The sequence below is a fragment of the Macrobrachium rosenbergii genome, chromosome 28 (assembly GCF_040412425.1).
Source record: "Macrobrachium rosenbergii isolate ZJJX-2024 chromosome 28, ASM4041242v1, whole genome shotgun sequence".
Lineage (NCBI taxonomy): Eukaryota > Metazoa > Arthropoda > Malacostraca > Decapoda > Palaemonidae > Macrobrachium > Macrobrachium rosenbergii.
Genome location: NC_089768.1, coordinates 26,571,228 through 26,591,210, shown reverse-complemented (window position 1 = coordinate 26,591,210; position 19,983 = coordinate 26,571,228). Strand labels below are relative to the sequence as shown.

Genomic DNA, 19,983 nt, shown 5'->3' with positions numbered 1-19,983 from the left:
TTTCTACCACGTTTTAGTATACTTAATAATTATTGGTGAGTTTAACCTAGATGGTGGAAAGGTGCATAACTAAACAATCATTATTCAAGATCAAACTTAATGCTTGGTCTGTTTACGGCGATGTGTTGCGTCGTTTGGAGCAGGTTAGCTTTCTGTTCAGTGTTCTTTATGTCTCTGATATTCGTGAAACGCACTATTTTTACGATACTTTCATATGAAAAATCTAACATTTTCATGTTCTTTCCAGGTGGAAGTGAAAAAAGTGCCGAACTACCTGGCTGGCAAGGATGGAATCATCTTCACCTATAGGGTTTTGTAAGTTTGTCTTCTAAATACATTCTTGTATGGTCACCATAATTAATTTGGCACTGTACTTTGGAGTGAGGTTTGATTGTTGTGAGTGACCTCTAAAGCAATGACTGAGCATAATTTCTGTTCATTGTCACTTGCTCCAATACAGATAAAACTTTACTTGATTGTTTGTTTTTCACATTTTACCTCTGCACAATCTTGATGGCAAGTATTGATGTTTGGCTGCTCCTTGAGATCATATTGTAAACTAAACTGGCAATAAAATTGCAGTGAATTTCTTGATAAATAACGGCGCCAAAGTAACGATGAGTTGGCAAGTAATTATCATCAAACTAACACTGAGATATTAAAACTCATTTTCTTCCCCATTTTCTACACGTAGAAGATCGGCTCTGAATAACAAATAGCCTTGGCAATCTCGTGTGACATTTATTCTGTCCTTTCACTACTGTCCAAATCAAGATTTAGATTCTTTTGTTTCAAGTCACGATTGTTGTAGCCCATTATACGAAAATGTTTAAAATTTGAAAACGTTGGTTACAGGGTCACCACCTAACGTGCAATTGAATGCCACCATACCCTATATATGAAACTGTATTAACAGACATGGATTGTCAGTTGAAGAATTTTTGTGAATGCTGCAGACTGAACATAAATTTCCATTATTATATGTTACATATAATCACATTGGTGTTGTGACTCATTATCCTCAAAGAGGTAACTACAGCTTATAAAAGGATCCGAATTTTCCAGGGGTAGAAAAAAAAAATAATTTGGAGACTTCCTGTTATGTGGTCCATCACGGCGAAGCAGTCTGCCAGTTTTAATGAAGGTTTCAGCTGATCAGTTATTTGTCTTTATATCCAGTGATTTTTACAGGTTTTTAAAAAGCAGATTTGTCTGAAAAGAATCATTGAGTAAACAAGGAAATGCTGGGGTAGCATAACCTGAGTTAATTTTTTGTCAATCACGATCTCCTCTTCGTACTGAAGTATAAAATGTTACAGCAAATACTGAAAACACATTTTCGTCAAATTTTTGGGAAACGAAAGAGGTTATTGTAGGGTGTTCTTTATCCTCACTGTTATCCCTAAGCTAAGCTAAAGGTCGGTTGCCTTGATGCTTTTACTGCTAAACTCTTCATCGGTAAATCCTCCCACAATTTATCACGCCTTCTGCTTCTTCGTCTCCCTTGCCCAGGCCATCAAATACTGGACTCTTATCATATCTACAGTATAATCTTTACCACCCCAACACTTCCAATTCCTTCGTATTTCGGCTGTTCTTGAAGGATTAAGAATACTGTAGAGTGTTTGTAAACAATTCTTTTATTCTGTATAAAGTATACTATTAATTTTGATATTTTAATTCTAAGAGAAATATGAGCAGACGAGAAAATGCGAAACTGTTTCATTTCATTTTGATGTTGGTATTCTTATCGAAACATGGAAGGCATCGGTAAGTTCTCGAGGATAATGTTTCAGAATAACATTTAGCATAAAAAGATCTAAAATAGATAGATAAGAAGAATATTCTTAGCACGGAGTTCGACAGAACCAGCTCGGTGATACCCAGCTTTTATGGAGTACTAGACTGACTAGAGTTTTTAGTATGGTTACTATTGTCTTCCTTTGTCACAGAAGTATGGAACAATAACTTGGTTGACAATCCATCGAAATAATCAATCAGTCTCTCTCTCTCTCTCTCTCTCTCTCTCTCTCTCTCTCTCTCTCTCTCTCTCTCTCTCTCTCTCTCTCTCTCATGTCATAAACATCTACTATCCCGAGGATAATGATGGTGACGCCGGAGTTTCTATTCGGTTCTGAGATTAAACTGTGAAATCTGAAATCGTTTTAAAGCATAATTCTTGTGTATAAATGTGTTGATCATTGTTGGAAGAGAGAGAGATATATATACAAAATGGGGTACTGGGAATGGATCTGTACTCAGAACTAAAAACATTTTTGTTCAGTAAACTTCAGACTTCTCTTTAGCATACATTATTTGTTGTTATTAAAGTACCTTTTAAGGACGGGGGAATACCCTTTATGTCTTCAGTATTCTCATATAAATTACAGTAAAATGCGCACGTACTACATCGTAAACTGGCTTTTTTCCCTGGGTTAAAGCATCAATCAAACGCAGACAACATACCTCTGAAGTTAAATTACATACACACAGGAGCTGCATCATCTGGAATAAACGATGTACGTCAGCGTTAACAGCAGCAGCAACAAGAATAATTATAATTCGGTAAAACTGGAAAATGTGCTGGTGTTCCTAAACTAGGATACCATATCAAAGTTGCACAGAAAATCATCTTACGGAAAATGGAACTTCAAAGGGATCTGCAAGAAAGATCTTTCGCCTTAAACTTAGCAAACTTACAAGGGAAAACTTGTTTTCAAATGGATATCACGAAAATCCATTGTAATTGTTCACATGCTCCTATATTGTTATCTGACACATTGTTCTTTATACTGTACCTGTCGAGGTCATTTTTCATTATGTAATAAGAGTGAAGGAGGAGGGCGTCAATGTAGAGCCATATTTGAGCGCCGGGAAAATAAGTGTTTGTTGTCCGTCATCAGCTGATCGGGTTTCTGACACTTGACACTTTTCTTGACATGTCTAACTTGCACGGAGTAAAGCATACCAAGGGAGACGCCTGAAAGGTACGAATTTAGCCTTCTTGAATTGTAATAAGCATAAAATACATGTTCATATTGTATGTGAGGAGGATACGCGTAACAAAGCAATGCAGGAAAATTAGGGAATAGGCTTCGGTGAAGCCTTGGTGCCAAAGCGAACGTTCAGGCTAGGCCAGGAAGCATATGTTTACTAGCCTTATCTTATAAAGAAATGCAGCATGTAAACAAAATTTTGACATTAGTCTATTTTGAATCCATTCTAGACTAGCAAAGGCTGCGGTTGGCTAGCAGGCTTGTTCATACCATTTTATTAATAGTCCAGGCTGTAGGCTACAATTCGGTCAGGTATTTAATTTATGTAAAGCAGAGTTGGGGATTTTGGATTTACAGGCTTCTTTTTGAGGAAGCTTAGCCTAACTTTGTGTGGTGGTGATGGAATAAGTAGGTAGGTATAACTGAGGCAAGCCTAAGCAAGCCATGGCTCAGGTTAGGTCAAGTCAGTTTACGATAGGTGCCTAGGCCTATGCATCCTTATCAATTCATTTTACATTTTTTTTATATGTAAAGCACTGGACGGTTAGCCTGTCATAATATGGAGTTCTAAAATCATTGTAACGCACACTAGGTACCATTTCTGTGATGATTGTAACACTACAATGCTGGAATAGCCCAATGAAAAGATTGCAATGAACTGAAATAATGCATTACCTAATGTAGGATAGGAGGCAGCATCCTATCAGGCTGAAAGGCCTTTGCTACTTTGGGTGCCCCTGGACCTGTTACAGTGGTATATAAATATGCCTAGGGGATTTGCATATCATTAGGACTGGTCCAAAAAATAGCCACTGCCTTTCTCACAAGTATCATAGAACTTGGATTCTTTCACCTCGTCTTTCAGAATAGGCTGCTTACCAGTATGACTAAATTAAGGTAGTATGACATGAAGTATCATAACTGCAGTTTGTTCCGACACAGTATATATACAAACCTTTGTTCCTTTACAGTAGGAATTACGGTATTTCTAAGTAATGCAGACACGGCTGCTTTTACCTTGGAAATTGGTTTTCCCTACAGTTTTAGTGCCCTTGATGAAGAAGCAGCGGTTACCTTGTGGGGGTCAACTATTTACATCCTACCTCTACCCAACAGCGATGGGGAACTTTGGGATTGCGGGGTACTGGGTGGGAGACATACGTAAATAAGCCGCCATGTTTGTGTTCTGGTAAAGACCGAGAATACGCCACCTTCAGGGAGCCATATGATCCACGGGAGGGAGAGGTTGTGTGGGTAGTGGGTTACTCGGGGTGGTGGGTGCACAAGGTACGTGTTGGTATAAGTGGGTGGGGGTTGACTGACAGGTAGAGTCGGACATAAATAACAGCATCACAAGTCTGCCACTTCAACATCAAAAACACTAAAACTGCAGGAAAAAACAATTTCCAAGGTAAAAGCAGCCGTATCCCCAATACTTGATTGCGAAACTCACAAGTTGCTTGGAGCTGGGTGGTAGGGGTGACGTCCAAGAGTTGCCAGACAGGGAATGTGCAAGTGACGTCATGAAATGGGTGTGACTTGAACTTGATACCAGACGTCCGCCTTGTAAATATGGATACCAAGAGACATTGATTATGAAACATATAAAACGGTATCATGGAAATAAACGAGAAAAGTACTGATGGGGTGGATGGAATAGATTCGCTGCTGCCTTAAGGATGTGAAACCTGGTTTTCGGGTCTTCAAAATGAATTTTGAGATAGGCCACTGACAGGTAGCCAACAAAGTTGCACTTTCTGCGTCCGTACCTGGGCGTTGTGTCATGAAGCTCCCTCCACCGCCTTTCGATGGTGTTGGTATGGGCACCGGTCACTTTTAAGTGGACGTAGCCTTCATGACTTAAACATTCGTATGCTTTCCAGCAGTCCGATACGATCGTGGTCCCCGGCACAATGTAATCTTTGATCACTGATATTAGAGTTTCGCTGTTCCTACTTTCAACGGGAACAACGAAAAATTGTCTGGTTTCACAGCATATGCCACCAAAGACCCACTGCCCCTCTATAATCCTCCCAAGGTTATACTTTCTTTTGCCAAATTTAGCTTCATCTGTTTCTACTGTTGTGCAGGGGCCTCCTATTTTCTGTTTCTGATTAAACCACCAATTTACAATTACTTCCCTTGAAAAGCTACACCAGTCATTGATGGCTACATCACTTAAATTCAGTTCAGTCCTAACAACTTTGTAACTAGACAAATCGCTAGTGAACAGATAACAAAATATCAACAGTTTCAGTATCCAGTTTCGAACCAGAAAACCAGGTGCCCTTGAAGACTTGGTGTAATTACACTTTTTTCTGCCTTTTTTTGGGCCAGCATAATACAACGCAAAATCCTTATAGTTGAGGTAGCAGTTATCACACGTCCGGGGAAGGGTAAACCTGTTGATAGGTTCAGAAGACCTGGAAGTAGAAGGAACAGCCGCAGACATGGTGCGTACTTAAGTGATGGAGGTGGAATCCGGAAGGTGACAGAAGGAGGCCGTGACAAAATTTTGGGACGAAAGAAGCCCAGGCCAGTGGGGTGGGGGGTGAATATATAGGCTTGTGATTGGTGGAAAGCAGGCAGGGGGGTCAAGTGTTGCCATAACATAACGCAACTTTAAAGGTTTCAAGAGAATTTATGAAATGCATACAAAATCTTTCTTCTTTCAGGACAAGATATGAACATCAGTAAAATGTTTGACAGGAAAGGTGTGGTAGAAAGTCCCTTTTACTTTTTTATGTAACTAAACTTTGAATCAAAACATAAGTTTTTAAGCCTTTAAAATGCATCTTCCTCCTTTAGTTTTGGACCAATCTAATGAAATTTTAAATATAAAATGGGGAAACATTTAAAAGAAAATTTTATTTTTTTTTCTGTAATTTTTGGCAATTTTTTTTTTTTCACGACACCTTATCCCCACTGGACAAGATTCTTGGCAAGATAGTATGTTCTTTTAGGTTACTTAGTACGTGACGGGGTTAGGGTTTCCCTCAGGTGAAAGGTAAAGTATAGGCTATGAAAACTAGTAAATGGTTTCACAGCAACGGGGTGGCAGAATGGCGCTTCGTGCCTTATCCGATTTTGACGAGATAACTGCAAGCACGTATGTTCTGGCAAGAGGTAATGTTGCGCTGCACGCACCCGCCACAGGGGTCACAGTAGGCTGGCAATCAAGTAATTAGCACTTATCAATAACCATGATTGATGACAGCAAGGGTATGCAGATGTTAAAAACCGTTTACCAAAAGTAAACCATGCCTAATGTTGATGATGCCTTTGATAGAAGGTAGGAGAAGGTGCTCCAGCCAACCAACCCCTAAATGTAGGGATACGTTAAGAAAGAACAAGGCTATCAACCACTCAAACGAACTGACAGGCTACAGCTTAGTGGTGTTCATTTAAGTAAACCCAGAAATATTCACTGAAGAGAGAAAAAACGGTAGTAATGAAAAAGAGAAGTGAAAACATCATAGGAAGTGTAATAGAAACATAACTGGTCTACAGAAAAGTAACATTATAACACCAAAAAAGAGATGTTTTGTCATGATTGTGTATAGCTTTATGAAATGATGCTACGTACACAGACGGAGGGAAAGAAACGCAAGGAAGAGAAGCGAAAGATAAAACGATAATAAGGAAACAGCAAAATACAACCACTGTAAGAAATGTAATCAAAACACAACCGTTTTAGGAAAACATAACGTTATTACATGGGAAAAGAGCCAAAAGCCCCAGTATGACGTCATGAAACCCCCACTTTCACGTCATAAACAAGTAGGTATCGAATTGTCTTCAATTTTTGGCGAAAAGCTCCATTACAACATCCCGCATGCGCAATAGCTTAGAGGAGAAAAGTAGTAGTAGTGTGAGAGGTTTGCCTTTGCACCGGCTACTGAAGTTGGGTGTATTTGTCGTTCATTTGCAGCAGTTTTTTTGGGTTGGAAATGCTGTATAGAGCAGGAAATACCATAATAATATGCTAAAACCTCCTCCCGGTGTTTTACCCCACCCATAACCCCGCTTTCCCATCAGTCCCCCTTACCGTAGGATAGAGTTGTCTCCGTGTTTCCCTCACCCAAAACCCTGGATTCCCATCGGGGTCTCCCTTACCGTAGGGTAGAGTTCAAAGGTAAATTGTAAGTTAATTACAGCCGACCGCCAAAAATTAACGTTAAATTGTTAATAAGCATCCAAAATACTGTAAGAAACTGCCATTTCTCGCTAAATACCCACCGTGTACCTATAACTTAGTTCTACCAGAATTACTTACATCGCAGCTGGAAACGGCCGTTGAACTTTCGAACAAGGTGGTTAGGCAGTTAACTTTTATCTGGGAGGTGGGAGTCGTGCCTGCCCAGATGTAAACATCCCAATTTCCTTTCGGTCATTGTGCGGTGCAGACATGTTTCTTCCCTCTCTACCCTGACAGTCATTGGGTTGTTTTTTCCCTGTGGGATCTTTCTTTTACCTTGTATGGTTGCTTTGCATGTATGGAATGCAAGCCCAGGAAGGTAATAAGCCTTGTAAGCCTGCTTTCCCCCAGCATGTGTGTCCTTGGGTTGGCAGGAAGTGCAGTAGCTTTAGATCTAATTTTGATGTGGACCCGCACACCCTTTGCTCCTCTTGGAGGGGGCATGTGTGCTCTAGAGATTCTACTTATGCCGAGTGTTGCTCCTGGTTGGCTGAGCAGTGGGCGAAGTTTGAGGGGAGGAAACAGTACCAGAGGAAGCCTTCCAAGGCATCATCTGAGGGATATACAGTACTCCCCCTATGACTCCCTTGGTGGCTAACCCTTCGGGAACGTTTCTCTCCCCTGGCAAGCTTCCCCTTCTGGCTGCCTCTCCTTTGGAAGAGGACTCCCCCTCATCTCCTTCGCTCACTTCTTCGGGCGTGGAACGACGGGGGAGGGGGCGGCAATCAGTGCAACCTCTTCTCGGGGGCCTTTCCTCGCCCCGGGGGGGTAAACTTTCCTCCCGGAGCAAGCCCCCTGGAGAGAAAGGTGACTTCCTCCACTAACCCGACTTTTTCCACTTAAGCCTTGTACTCAAATGCTTCAGATCTCGGTTGGGGGGCTTTTCTGAAAGACATGGAAGCTTTTGGGATTTGGTTGCCAATAGAGAGGAACCTTCACATGATGAGGGAATTGAAGGCTATTCATTTAGGTCTTCAATAATTTGCAAAAGTGACGTTCAGCAAGACAGTAGTGGTCCACTCAGACAACACCACCGCTCTGTTTTACATAAAGAATCAGGGAGGCACTCACTCCTTCCTCTGCCAAGCAACGAAGGACCTTGTTTAGGCAAGGAAGAATCAAACCAACATAGTGACGAGATTCATTCAGGGCAAATTGAAGTGCTAGCGGGCGAGCTAAGTCATCGCAGACAGGTCCTGCCCATGGAGTGGACTCTAGATTCACAGGTATGCACCGACCTGTGGGAACTGTGGGGAAAGCTGTCGATAGACCTGTTTGCAACGTTGAGGAATCATCGCCTCCCGTTATTTTGCTCTCCAACCCTGGGTCCTCTGGCATGGGCAATGGATGCCATGCTTGGACCTGTATGCCTTCCTGCCATTCAGCATGGTTAGGGAAGTTTTAAACAAGTTTTTAACCCACCACAGTGCTTCAGTGACCCTAGTGGCTCCGTTCTGGCCTCGAAAGGAGTGGCTCCCGGACCTCCTCAGGTTTCTAGTGGACTTCAAGACTCCTGCCACAGAGACCAAGTCTTCTCCAACAGCCAAATTTCTGAGGATTCCACCAAGGTCTTTCCGCTCTTGCTCTGACAGGATTCAGACTATCAGCAGACTTGTCAAAGCGAAGTGCTTTTCAAGACCAGCTGCAGAGGCAGTTGCAAAGTGTAGACGCCAGTCTACTTCTAGGGTTTACCAAGCTAAGTGGGCAGTATTCCACAGCTGGTGTAGAAGTCATAACATCTCTTCTACTCAAACTTCAGTAATGCAGATTGCGGATTATTTCTGCTTTTTTTTGATGGCACAGGGGCCTGGATCTAGGATCTAATCAGGACATCAGTGATTTGATTAAATCCTTTGACACAACCAACCAAAGTAAGACAGACTCAGTCGCCTGGAATCTGGAAGTTGTCCTCAAGTGGCTTTCAAGTCCTCCATTTGAGCCTCTTCGCTCCATCTCTTTTAGAGACTTGACAAGGAAAACTCTTTCTTGTTGCCTTGGCTAAGGCCAAAAGAGTCAGCGAGTTGCAGGCCATAGATAAAAGAGTCAGATTCTCCCGAGATGTGGTCTGCTCTTTTACCTTGGGTTTTCTGGCAAATAACGAGACTCCCAAGCCCTGGCCCCATTCTTTCATCATCAAGAGTTTGATGGACATTCTTGGTCCAGAAAAAGAAGAGATAACTCTTTGTCCTGTAAGGGCATTGAGGTATTACCTGAACAGGACTGAGAGGATCAGAGGTCCCTCTAGTAACCTCTGGTGTTCCGTAAAAAAACCCTTCCCGACCACTTTCCAAGAGTGCCATGTCATTTTTTTCAAGAGATATTATCTCCGAGTCACATGCGAGAATACGAGAGGACCTTTTACGTGTTTTTAAAGTTAAAGCCCACGAAATTAGAGCTGTCGCTACCTTGTTGGCTTTTAAACATAACATTTCCGTATCTGCAATTCTTCATTCAACTTTTTGGAAGTGTAAATCAGTGTTTGCGACACATTATTTACGAGGAGTGAAGACAGTGTTCGAGAACTGCAGTACTCTGTGTCCGTTATCTGTGGCTGGCATGGTTCAGTATTGGGGGATGAAGCATAGGCATTATTCTCCTATTCTCCACCTCTTCGCCTTGATATAGGCTGTCGAGTCTTGGGGAGCCTGGTTGTACTGTGTACCTGGAGTACCCACCATCCTTTTAATGGATAGGTAATGGTTTTTTTAATTTTGTGCAGTTTTGCTAGCCATCAGATAACTCCTTTGCTGCATAATTTCCACTGATGCTTTGCTGACCATCAGAATACTCCTTCACTACAAAGCTCCCATTGTAGTAGGCACTCCACGGTGATACCGCCACGCCACTATGGGTCAGGATGTGCACCAGCCGGAGGCAGTATCTTCCTGCAGTAGCTCTCTTACCAGATAAGGTTACAACAAGCATTTTAAACAATGCTTGCTACCTTTTCTATTTCAAAATTCTTTTCCATACTCAATTTTTTGGAGTAGAATATGTCCATGCATCCCATGTCCTGTCAATATGGGATTCAGCTATGTAATTACTTGGTAAGTTATTTATATGAAAATGGTATTTTCATAATAAAATTTAAGTTTCATAGACAGCAACCCCCACATATTTGCGGTCTCACTATTCACGGACTCATGCACGCGGATTTCTCTGTGGAACGTATCTACCCATTATTCGCGGAAAATTCGCCCATCCGTGGTATTTTTCACTGAGAAATATTCACTAATTACAGTATATTCATATCTTTATCATGACTAAATGCATTTTTTGTGATAAAACTTATTAAAATACTAAACTATCAAAATAGGCAGTTATAAGTGTTTTTAGAGGGGTTTTAAGTATTTGCAGATTTTAGCTATTTGCGGGGGGTTGCAGTATGCATCCCCGCAAATACAGGGGGTTTACTGTACTATATACACTTTACAAGTAATTACACAATCAGAGCCCTCCCTCCTCCCCTCTCATGGACATAGGACACAAACAAATTGAGCTCTTCAGCTGTGTTGTAGCTATACTTTCCTGAAAGTGGGCGGGGTCTTGTCACCTACACTAAAACAATAGAAGTGCTACCGCAAATTTCAAAATTTAAGCTGCTGTGGAAGTTAGAAACATTAGCTATGTAGTTACTTGGTAAGTATATATGAAACTCAGTTTTATGAAAATACCATTTTTCACAGCTAGTCTTATGTATTCCCCCAGTTTTCTGTTAGAGGATTTCAAGTGTTTGTTGACCACATTTCAGATGTTCTTGCTATACATTGGTAAAAAATGTTGTGCAGTTTCATCTCAATATCAAGTAAGCAGCATGCTCTATTCATGCAAATTCAGTGCTGCATCTATCCTGGAACCCGTCCTCAGGAATTGAAAAAGCTGTCTGTTACAAGATGGGCCTGCAGAGACAGTGCGCTGAGAACCATAAAGAAAGTGTTTACAGCTCTAGTGCAGTTTCTGATTAAGATACATGAAAGTAACCCACCAGACAAAGCAAGTGGAGATGCTGTGTTTTTGTTGCATAGCATCATCTTTGAGCTGCTTCTTTACCAGGAAATAGCAACACCAGTATTCCTGGCGACAGCTACTGCATCAAATACTCTTCAACAGCAAGACCATGACTTACAGTCTGCATATATGATCAGTGATGGTGTGCTGAAAAGACTTAGTGAGCTAAGGACAGACAAAGAATTCTAGGCTATGTATGAAACGGCTACACGACAGGCACAAGATGCAGATATGGGGGTTCCAGACGAGATTCCAGGTCATCGAGACCAGGAAAAGTGCCAGCAAGGTTCAAATATACCTCTATGTCTGCAACAACAGATCACACTTCACAGAGTTTGGAGGAGTTCTATCGTATAAAAGTATATTACCCATTTCTGGACAAACTTGGTCAAGAAATTAGAAGAAGTTATAGAGAGAAGGATGGGGGAGAATGCCAATGAGCTTGAAGGCAGGTGTAGACTTAACAGCAAGTACTCTATTTCAAGATCTCCATATGCTCTGCAAATTTTACAGCTTCAAAGAAGAGGAAGACAAACATTTGACAGAGTTGAGGGTATTTTGCTCATCCTACTCCTTGCCAAAACATGATCCGAGATCCACTCTCAAGTGTATTAAGGAGAACGATGTCCATCTTGTCTTTCCAATTATGTACGAGTTGCTTAAAGCTCTTCCTGTAACAAATATGAAGCACTCCTTTTCCAAGCTCAAGATGGTTAAGCATAGGCTGCAGAGCCTGTGTGGAGAAGGGAGACTCTACGATCTAATGCTACCAAGCATTGAGATAGACATCACAGTTGATATGGTTAGTCATAAATATTTTCAAACATATGGCTAACAGGAGAATGCTACTATGATCTTTGAAGTTTAATAGGCTGTAGCATCCACATTCTTCACTAAAGTTGTTAATTTAAGTATTAATGATTAAGAAAATATATATTTTTTGTTTTTCAATAGGGTTAGGTTTTTATTATTAATAGTATCTTGAAAATCTTCCAATAGAAACAGGTCATGTTAAAGGAATTAATGTTGATAATTCTGTATTCTGTAATAAAATGTATTGATTTTAATGGATTTTAAGACTGCCACATTATCCTTTCAACATTTCTTCTTTTTATATGTATCGTATATTATTATATAAAATTGTAACACATAAAACATGGCAGATTTCATTTTCAAAAACTAAGGGAGTGCTCTTTTTTCCCACTTGTGCCCCTTCCCTTCTGAAAGTCTGTGCACGCCCTGGTCCTGGTAAACACGGCGGCAGCTTATCTCATACAAATCACAAATAATTTGAAAATAAGTCAACAGCTGTACAGTAAGTGGAGACCGAAACTTATTTGGCCAGTGCTGGGTAATCATATAAAGTACTGATTAGAAGTATCAATAAGTAATTAACTTTAGCTCAACTTATCTCTAGTGTCCATGAGATAAGGTACCTTGTGTGTATGACATGCGGACTTACCATGGTAAGTGGGGGAACATGCGGACGAATTTATGAACCTCACCAACACGCCAGGCAGTGGACAAGTTTCACTGGACTGGCTGGTACACGGTGACGTCACTAAGTGAAGGCCTGTGAACCCACCTTACCTGTGCTTGCTTGGTCCATTGACAGTGTTGCCGAAGTGCCGAATTTTCGTCTGCTATGCGGAATAAAAAGTCTACGGGGCAGCAATCCAAGTTTGCAGATGCGGATTCCACATCTGCATTGTCTGCAGCAATTTCTTCATGGCCTATTCTTGTAAATTTCTTATTAATATTGTTATCTATTTTATTGTTTTAAATATATTTGTATGTAAATAAAGTAATAGTCCTTGTAGCTGCAAAGTGTAAAGGGGGATGTGTTAAATTGATCTAATGGAGGAGATGATGAATGCTCTACTGGACAATTTGTCTTAGAGATGAAAGATGAAGACATGGAAGAAGAGGAGGAGTTATGTAGATAAATAATGCAACATTAGTTAAATATCAAAAGCAATGTCTGAGAAATATAAATGCAATATTTGTTAAATATGTAAAGGCAATATCTGTTAAATATAAAATGCACTATTTGTTAAATATAAAATTAGATATTTGTTGAGTATGAAATGCCACATTTACTATATATAAACTGCAGTATTTTTGTTACTTTTAAACAATTTCTCATTCAAATAAAATATTTTAAAAGATAAGACGCTTATCAGAATATGACGGTCACATTTGATTGATTTACATAAATCTGTTAATATAGTATCATATTTCCTATGTGATTTAATGAGTTATATACTGATACATAAATGCTGCTATGTTTATTACAAACTTATTTGTAAATATATTTTGGACAAATAAAGAAAGGAAAATCATACTTTTCATATATTTACATATATATATATGTATATATATATGTATGTATATATATGTATATGTGTATATATGTGTGTATATACAGTATATATATGTATATGTATATATTTATATATATACATACATATATATACTGTATATATATGAATGTAAGTATATATATACAGTGCATATATATATATATATATATATATATATATATATATATATATATATATATAATGTGTGTGTTACATAGACCTTAAGATAAATAACGAAACTTGCAAATATCTACTATATATCAACTAAATTAAATGAACCTACATTTTCTGACGATTTGTATCACTTTAGTAAATATAAAAATACGTACTAGAATCATGCTAAGGAATGTATTGAGATAAAATTAAAAATTTTATTGCGTATATATAATATATATATATATATATATATATATATATATATATATATATTAAATAATGTACCTTAAGCATATCGAAATTAAAATAAATCGATCAAATCCCTATGTGCGAAGTTCATGATCATTATATCCCATGAATAGGTGCGGTAAGCAAGTCATCAATTACCTCCCCAATCTCCTATGTGCATACACAGCTTTTAGCGCTAGTAGGTAGCCTACACTAAACAAGTACGATACTCTGTGTTTTTAACGAAGGATTTTCAATGACAGAATCCTCCCTTTCCACTAATTTGCTCTGTACAAAGGTAATGTCCAGAGTTTCAAAAATACATGTTTGTAGCTCACGTTTCATAGACAATGAAACTTCTAATATAATATATACCTGCATCTCTGCAAAACTCGTAAAGGTCAAGTGGCAACCACAATTATGCGGACTAAGTATGCTGACTAAGTATTCTATCTCCTCAGAGCGCCAAGCCATTATCATTCACCTCAGTTCATTGTTTTATCCCGTTCGATACTTTATAGTGAACATATACAGCAGATAGCCTATAGGTGAAGAAAACATGAGTGGCCGCAAACTGCGTAATTATATATCGGAAATTTTGTTCCCAGAAGACTGTTATTCTTCAGAAGAAGAAACTGAAGTTGAAATTTGTGAAACTCAGGACAATGAATGAGTGGATTCATATGATCCACATGATTACATATTAAAGGTCTTTTTTCCTGAAGATTACTCATCTTCAGACGAAGCTGATGATGAACAAGAAAACAGTGAAATGAACAAGACAATAGTGTTATAATATGAGACACTTCTGTGCCTCAAATGTTGATAGGCTAATGATGACGTGAGAAACAGTGCATAATTATATCGTCAGATAGTGATGAGCACGTTAAACGAAGAAGAAGAAGTGATGAACACATACAGATCAGAGCCGTATATAGAGAGAGTTTGGCCAACCTTTTGACAGGGAAAAGACCTTTGCTCCTGTCCTGTTCTAGCTGCGCTTGGTCGTGTGCACCCACCTGGAGCGGGACTTCAGCTCTCTCTCTCTCTCTCTCTCTCTCTCTCTCTCTCTCTCTCTCTCTCTCTCTTATCATATGCTGCTGATTGTTAACTTAAGCTTTCTATCAACCATTATAACGTTTATTAAAAATCTCATGATAATTTATAACTTTATTACAGTTTTAACTTTAAAATACATAAGTATTTTATAAAATATACATTGTTTCAAAATTCACTGTTTACCTATATCCTATCATTACAGCTTTTTTCATCATCATACTTTTACTCCCTAATTCACTTCCTCTTGATTTTAACGACCGAGCCTTACGAATGTTCTCGTGTTTTTAGCATAAATATATAATCTTAATGTAAAGAAAAACTTCAGGAGTCTACCCTTAATGTCATGGCAAGAAGGAAAGGTTAAATTTTTCTGTCTGAGTGTTTGCCAAATGCACTAGTCGTCCTAATAAATTGCTCTTGTTTCCAAAACTATTTTCATTTGCCCTAAAAAATATTTCCTTTTCTGCATTTTGAAATAAACTGAGGCAGGCATCTGTGCTATAAACTAGACAGTTTTTTCTATATTCTTTTAACTGAGTCAACCATTGAGAAGGATCTGTCTGTTGTTTGAAGACAAAACCACCAATGATTATTTGACTTTTTTACCTTTTTATGCAGTAACCAGCAATATAATGGAGGCTGCCTGCCCTGCGACCCGTTAAATTATCACTTGAGAATTAGTCAAAATCAGGGTCCTCAAGTTTCATTTTCAGCATCACCACTTGTTTCAACATTGGCCTTATTCAGAAAATCAGCTAGAAACTCGCGGTCATCCACGTTATAATTACTTGCACTTGAACATTTCAGAAATTGTGCAACTGATATCAATTTCAGAGACTGTCGAAATTCTAAGGCAGTTACACTGGGTTTTTCAGTCTTATGGAGCTAAACAAGTTTTCAGGCAAAACTTGGGTGAATCTGATGTCAGTAAAAATCTGTGACCTTTGGCCAAAATAGTGACTTAGATTAAGAATGGAAGTGGTAGACACATCACTCCAGCTCTGAACTGGCTTCCACTGTGCATTAAAGTCCAATACGATTTCATGAAACACCCTTTGTAACTTCTGCTCAAGATGGTGCATAGTTTGCTTATAACAGGATTCATTGACGTTACTTAGCGCCATGATTGGATGCCTACTTGACATTAAATCGAACCACTTATTTATCAGACCAATGAACCAAGCTGTTGTAAGTAAGTCTTTACTGTATCCTTCGCGTTCAACCAAGTACTGAAGTCCCCATTTGTATTATCGATACAAATCGGTGCAATGTAGGAATTACCTAAAGGTTCTTTGCAGCGCCCTTCGGCCCCCAGAAGCTACAACCCCTCTCATTCCTTTTACCCCCCTCCCTCCGTTCATATTTTTTCTTCAGTCCTAACTTTCCATCCTCTGCTAACAATTGTTTCATAGTGCAACTGCGAGGTTTTCCTCCTGTTATACCTTTAAAACCTTTTTACTCGCAATTTCCCTTTCAGCGCTGAATTACCTCATAGGTCCCAGTGCTTGGCCTTGGGCCTAAATTTATATTCCATTCCATTTTCTCTCTCTCTCTCTCTCTCTCTCTCTCTCTCTCTCTCTCTCTCTCTCTACACACACACACACACACACAGATAACGTATTCATAGTTTATGTAAATTGAAGCCTCGTAATTTTGAGTGTAGGTTTTCAAATACTTTGTTTTTTTTTTTCCCCAAAAGTATCGTTATTATAGATTCATTGGTATTCCTCATCGCTATCACGTAGGGGTGAGTGAATATTAAGAGAATATTCATTTACTGAATATTCGGCTCTGCGTCAGGGGCCAGGGCAGAACCGTATCAGGGCGGTCAGACAGAGGCAAGATGGCGTCCATCGGTTAGTGACCTTGCCTGAGTGGTTCCGAGCATGGCCAAACTCTCTATATACGGCTCAGATACCACACATATCAGTGACAGACTCGGATGAAAAATATTGTTCAAAATTAGAAAATTAAATTATTTAGTTTACCGAGTAAGGTGAGAATTTCGTTTTCTTTGATTTCGTATAGAAGCCAAAAGCAGAGAGAACCATATGGTTCTCTCTGCCAAAAGTAAACTGGCATCGCTTGAAAAACGTAACTTAGCGCTTGCGGAAACTTCATGCGGATACAACGCCAACACTTGCTACGTATCGTTTCATCAGTTTACTCTTTGCTGCAGTAGCTGGAGGTTCTTCCACACCCAAGGGAACATTGAAAGATGGCATCAGAAACGGAACGAGTTGCAAAGCTGGTATGACTAAATTACGTTTTTAGTATGTTTAGGGTTCTCACTTAAATTTCATGTAGGCTATTCCTTACGGATTTATTTCGATGGTTGATAACTTGATGATGATAAGATCTCTGATGAAAAGCAAAAGCATTAGCCTACTGGCATTTATCTTTGATAATGTTTCTCAAAAGCACTTGTACCTTTCGCCAAGTCTTATTTGAAGCCTGAGGTTGTCTATTGACATTCTTATACGGCTATTGTTTCATAATTTATTTTTTCGCTTGATTTGAGTATGAATTCTTTTGCTTTCCCTTAATTTAGTCATTTTCCCGTTGCCGTTCAGGGTTGGCGATATATTTAGTGCTTTCTTTTTTTTTTTTCTTTATCCATAATTTCCAATCAAGGCAAAGTCAGGGGTCACGGTGTGCTGTAATGTGGGCGAATCACGAAATTAACGCTTTTGTTTATATTTTTCTTGTCATCCTCTTACTCTTGTATGTATGCATATGTAAATGTATGGAATACTTATAGATAGTTTACATGACATCGAAATCTATTTACACATTACTGAAGTGTTGACATCATTTTGATACTTTCAACATTTTGGTGTCTGTCAGAGTTATGCCATTAGATTACCTAACACTGCATTGTGAAAAAGAAAACGTGCTACATCACAAAAAATAAAAAAAAATGTGAGGATATCCATTACTTGTATGGGGTTTTCAGTATAGAGTGCCAACATATCGCTTACATGGAAGTATTATTCCTTAGTTTTGCAATAAAAAATCATTACTTTGTCCCTCTTATCAATCAGAAATCTTGCAGAGTATCCGGATTGGATTTCTCTAAGTGTTTTCAGCCTCTATTTTCTGCACGTAAGATTGGGTTTCTTTTTAACGCATCGTCACTTGAAATGTAAAATTAAAAACATTAGATTCTCACCGGATGGAACGTGTAACTTTTTTATCGTTTTCCCTATTTTTTCTCTATTCCCCACATGGCAGTAGTTTTGTTTCAGTGGAGAAAATCTCTCTCTCTCTCTCTCTCTCTCTCTCTCTCTCTCTCTCAGTGAATTAATCTTTCAAATGGCGCTGTCTGTTATCATTTAGTGTTTGTTTTATAAGGGGTAACATTAAGTATTTACATATTTGTTAAAGGCCTTTGTCGAACCTTGACAAAGGGCCTTTGGCCTTACCTGAGTTCAGTCGGTATCCTGTAACTGGCAGCCGGCAGTTCTCCTCTCTCTCTCATTTACCTATTCTGTAAATCAAATCCTAAAATTACAAAACTAAAATTTATTAAGCAAGTTCAAGAAAGAATCATGTAAAATGAGATTATGGAAGATGGATATTAAAACCCATTAAGCATTACCCCAAATTAAAGTAATTAATTGCATGTCAAATATGATACATGGGGTTATTTCCTGTCCCCCACCAAGTCTCTAAACCAACCCCCATTTCGGTTAAGACTGTTACACATAACTTTCAAAGTCATTTCGTCATTGTCTCCATTATAAATGACCACTTCCCACACAGGCCATTTTAAATGTTTGTTTAACAGGAGCATATCTTCCCCAGTGGGTCCATTGAAACATTCCTGGCAAAGAATGGAACTATCTCAATTAATACCCAATTTATAAACACCAAAACACACGAGATAAATGGTAAATAATGTCGAAAAGAACAATCACTAAGTCTCTACTAAGCGAATCGAATCTCGATTCCCAGCGTGTCCAACACGACCTCTTAGTTGGGTTATCACCAAGGAGTAAGTAATCTATCACAAGCCCCTTCTCACTTAGAGATTTCGTAACACACAAACGGATTCACATTTCCATTAACACACCCTAATATCCGATTATAACTGGATCAAAAGTTCCATGGAAATTTCCTTCTTTGACGCATGGCCCTGTATCCGAGCACCCTCTGAACAATGTTCAGGTCACCGATCGATCAGTTGCTGAATTTACTTCCGTTCTCACGTGGACAGGGTCTCTGTGGTTTCCAAGAGCCTCCAGGAAACATTGGACAGCTGACCCTCAGTCACTGTAAGCTGGGCACTGAATAAATGCTCAAGACACTGCAAGATCGCTGAACACAGCAAGCGTTTGTATGTTAAAATATCACAATTTTTTGAAAGTAAATTTATTTTTCCTAACTATACAAACCTGAGGTCCTTTACATTAGGAGTTACTTTCAGCAAAGCTGGAAATGGCCATTGAACTTTCAAACAAGGTGGTTAGGCAGTTAACCACCATCCGGGAGGTGGGAGTCCCACCTGCCCGGTTGTAAACATTCCAATTTGCCTTTCGACCCAGGTGTCAGGATTGACGGTGGCATTAGGATCTGGGACAGCTGACTGAAAGCCTAGAGAAGTTAGGAGAAATACAATTTACTTTAAAAATTGTGATTTGTTCTGGACAAGATATACAAACCGCCGGTCTCATTTTAGGAAGACTCACTGGTTGGAGGGAGGAATCTGAGTGAGACTCTATGAATCACTGGAGTTCGCTATACCTTGTGTTCCCTTCCTGCTCAATAGAGCGAGGAAGGGAAATCTGCGTCTGACAAAAATGATGAGCTTGTTCCACTCCTGTCTGACTCACGCCTCCTAGGGGTAGCCCAGGAGGTTGAGGGGACAGGCAAGGAGGATCGGGCAACCCCGCCAGTCTTGCTGGCGGAACCAGCAGGAGCAGCGGGCCGAGAGTGGTCACCAACCCACAGTGATGACGGCAACTTGGGTCGA

The 19,983-nt window shown here is 39.4% G+C and overlaps 1 protein-coding gene across 7 annotated transcripts in view; it reads left to right on the top strand.

The window, feature by feature from the left end:
* LOC136854147 (methyltransferase-like protein 27) overlaps positions 1 to 19,983 on the top strand; it is a 60,041-nt gene that overhangs the window by 34,963 nt on the left and 5,095 nt on the right. For 2 of the 7 annotated variants that reach the window (XM_067130382.1, XM_067130381.1), the window contains exon 7: positions 248 to 999. The exons of the other annotated variants lie outside the window; for them this stretch is intronic. In XM_067130382.1, coding sequence (XP_066986483.1) covers positions 248 to 319 — 72 coding nt within the window. In that variant the 3' untranslated portion in view covers positions 320 to 999. Of the gene's footprint in view, positions 1 to 247; positions 1,000 to 19,983 lie in introns of those variants that run through there. 7 annotated transcript variants of the gene reach the window in all.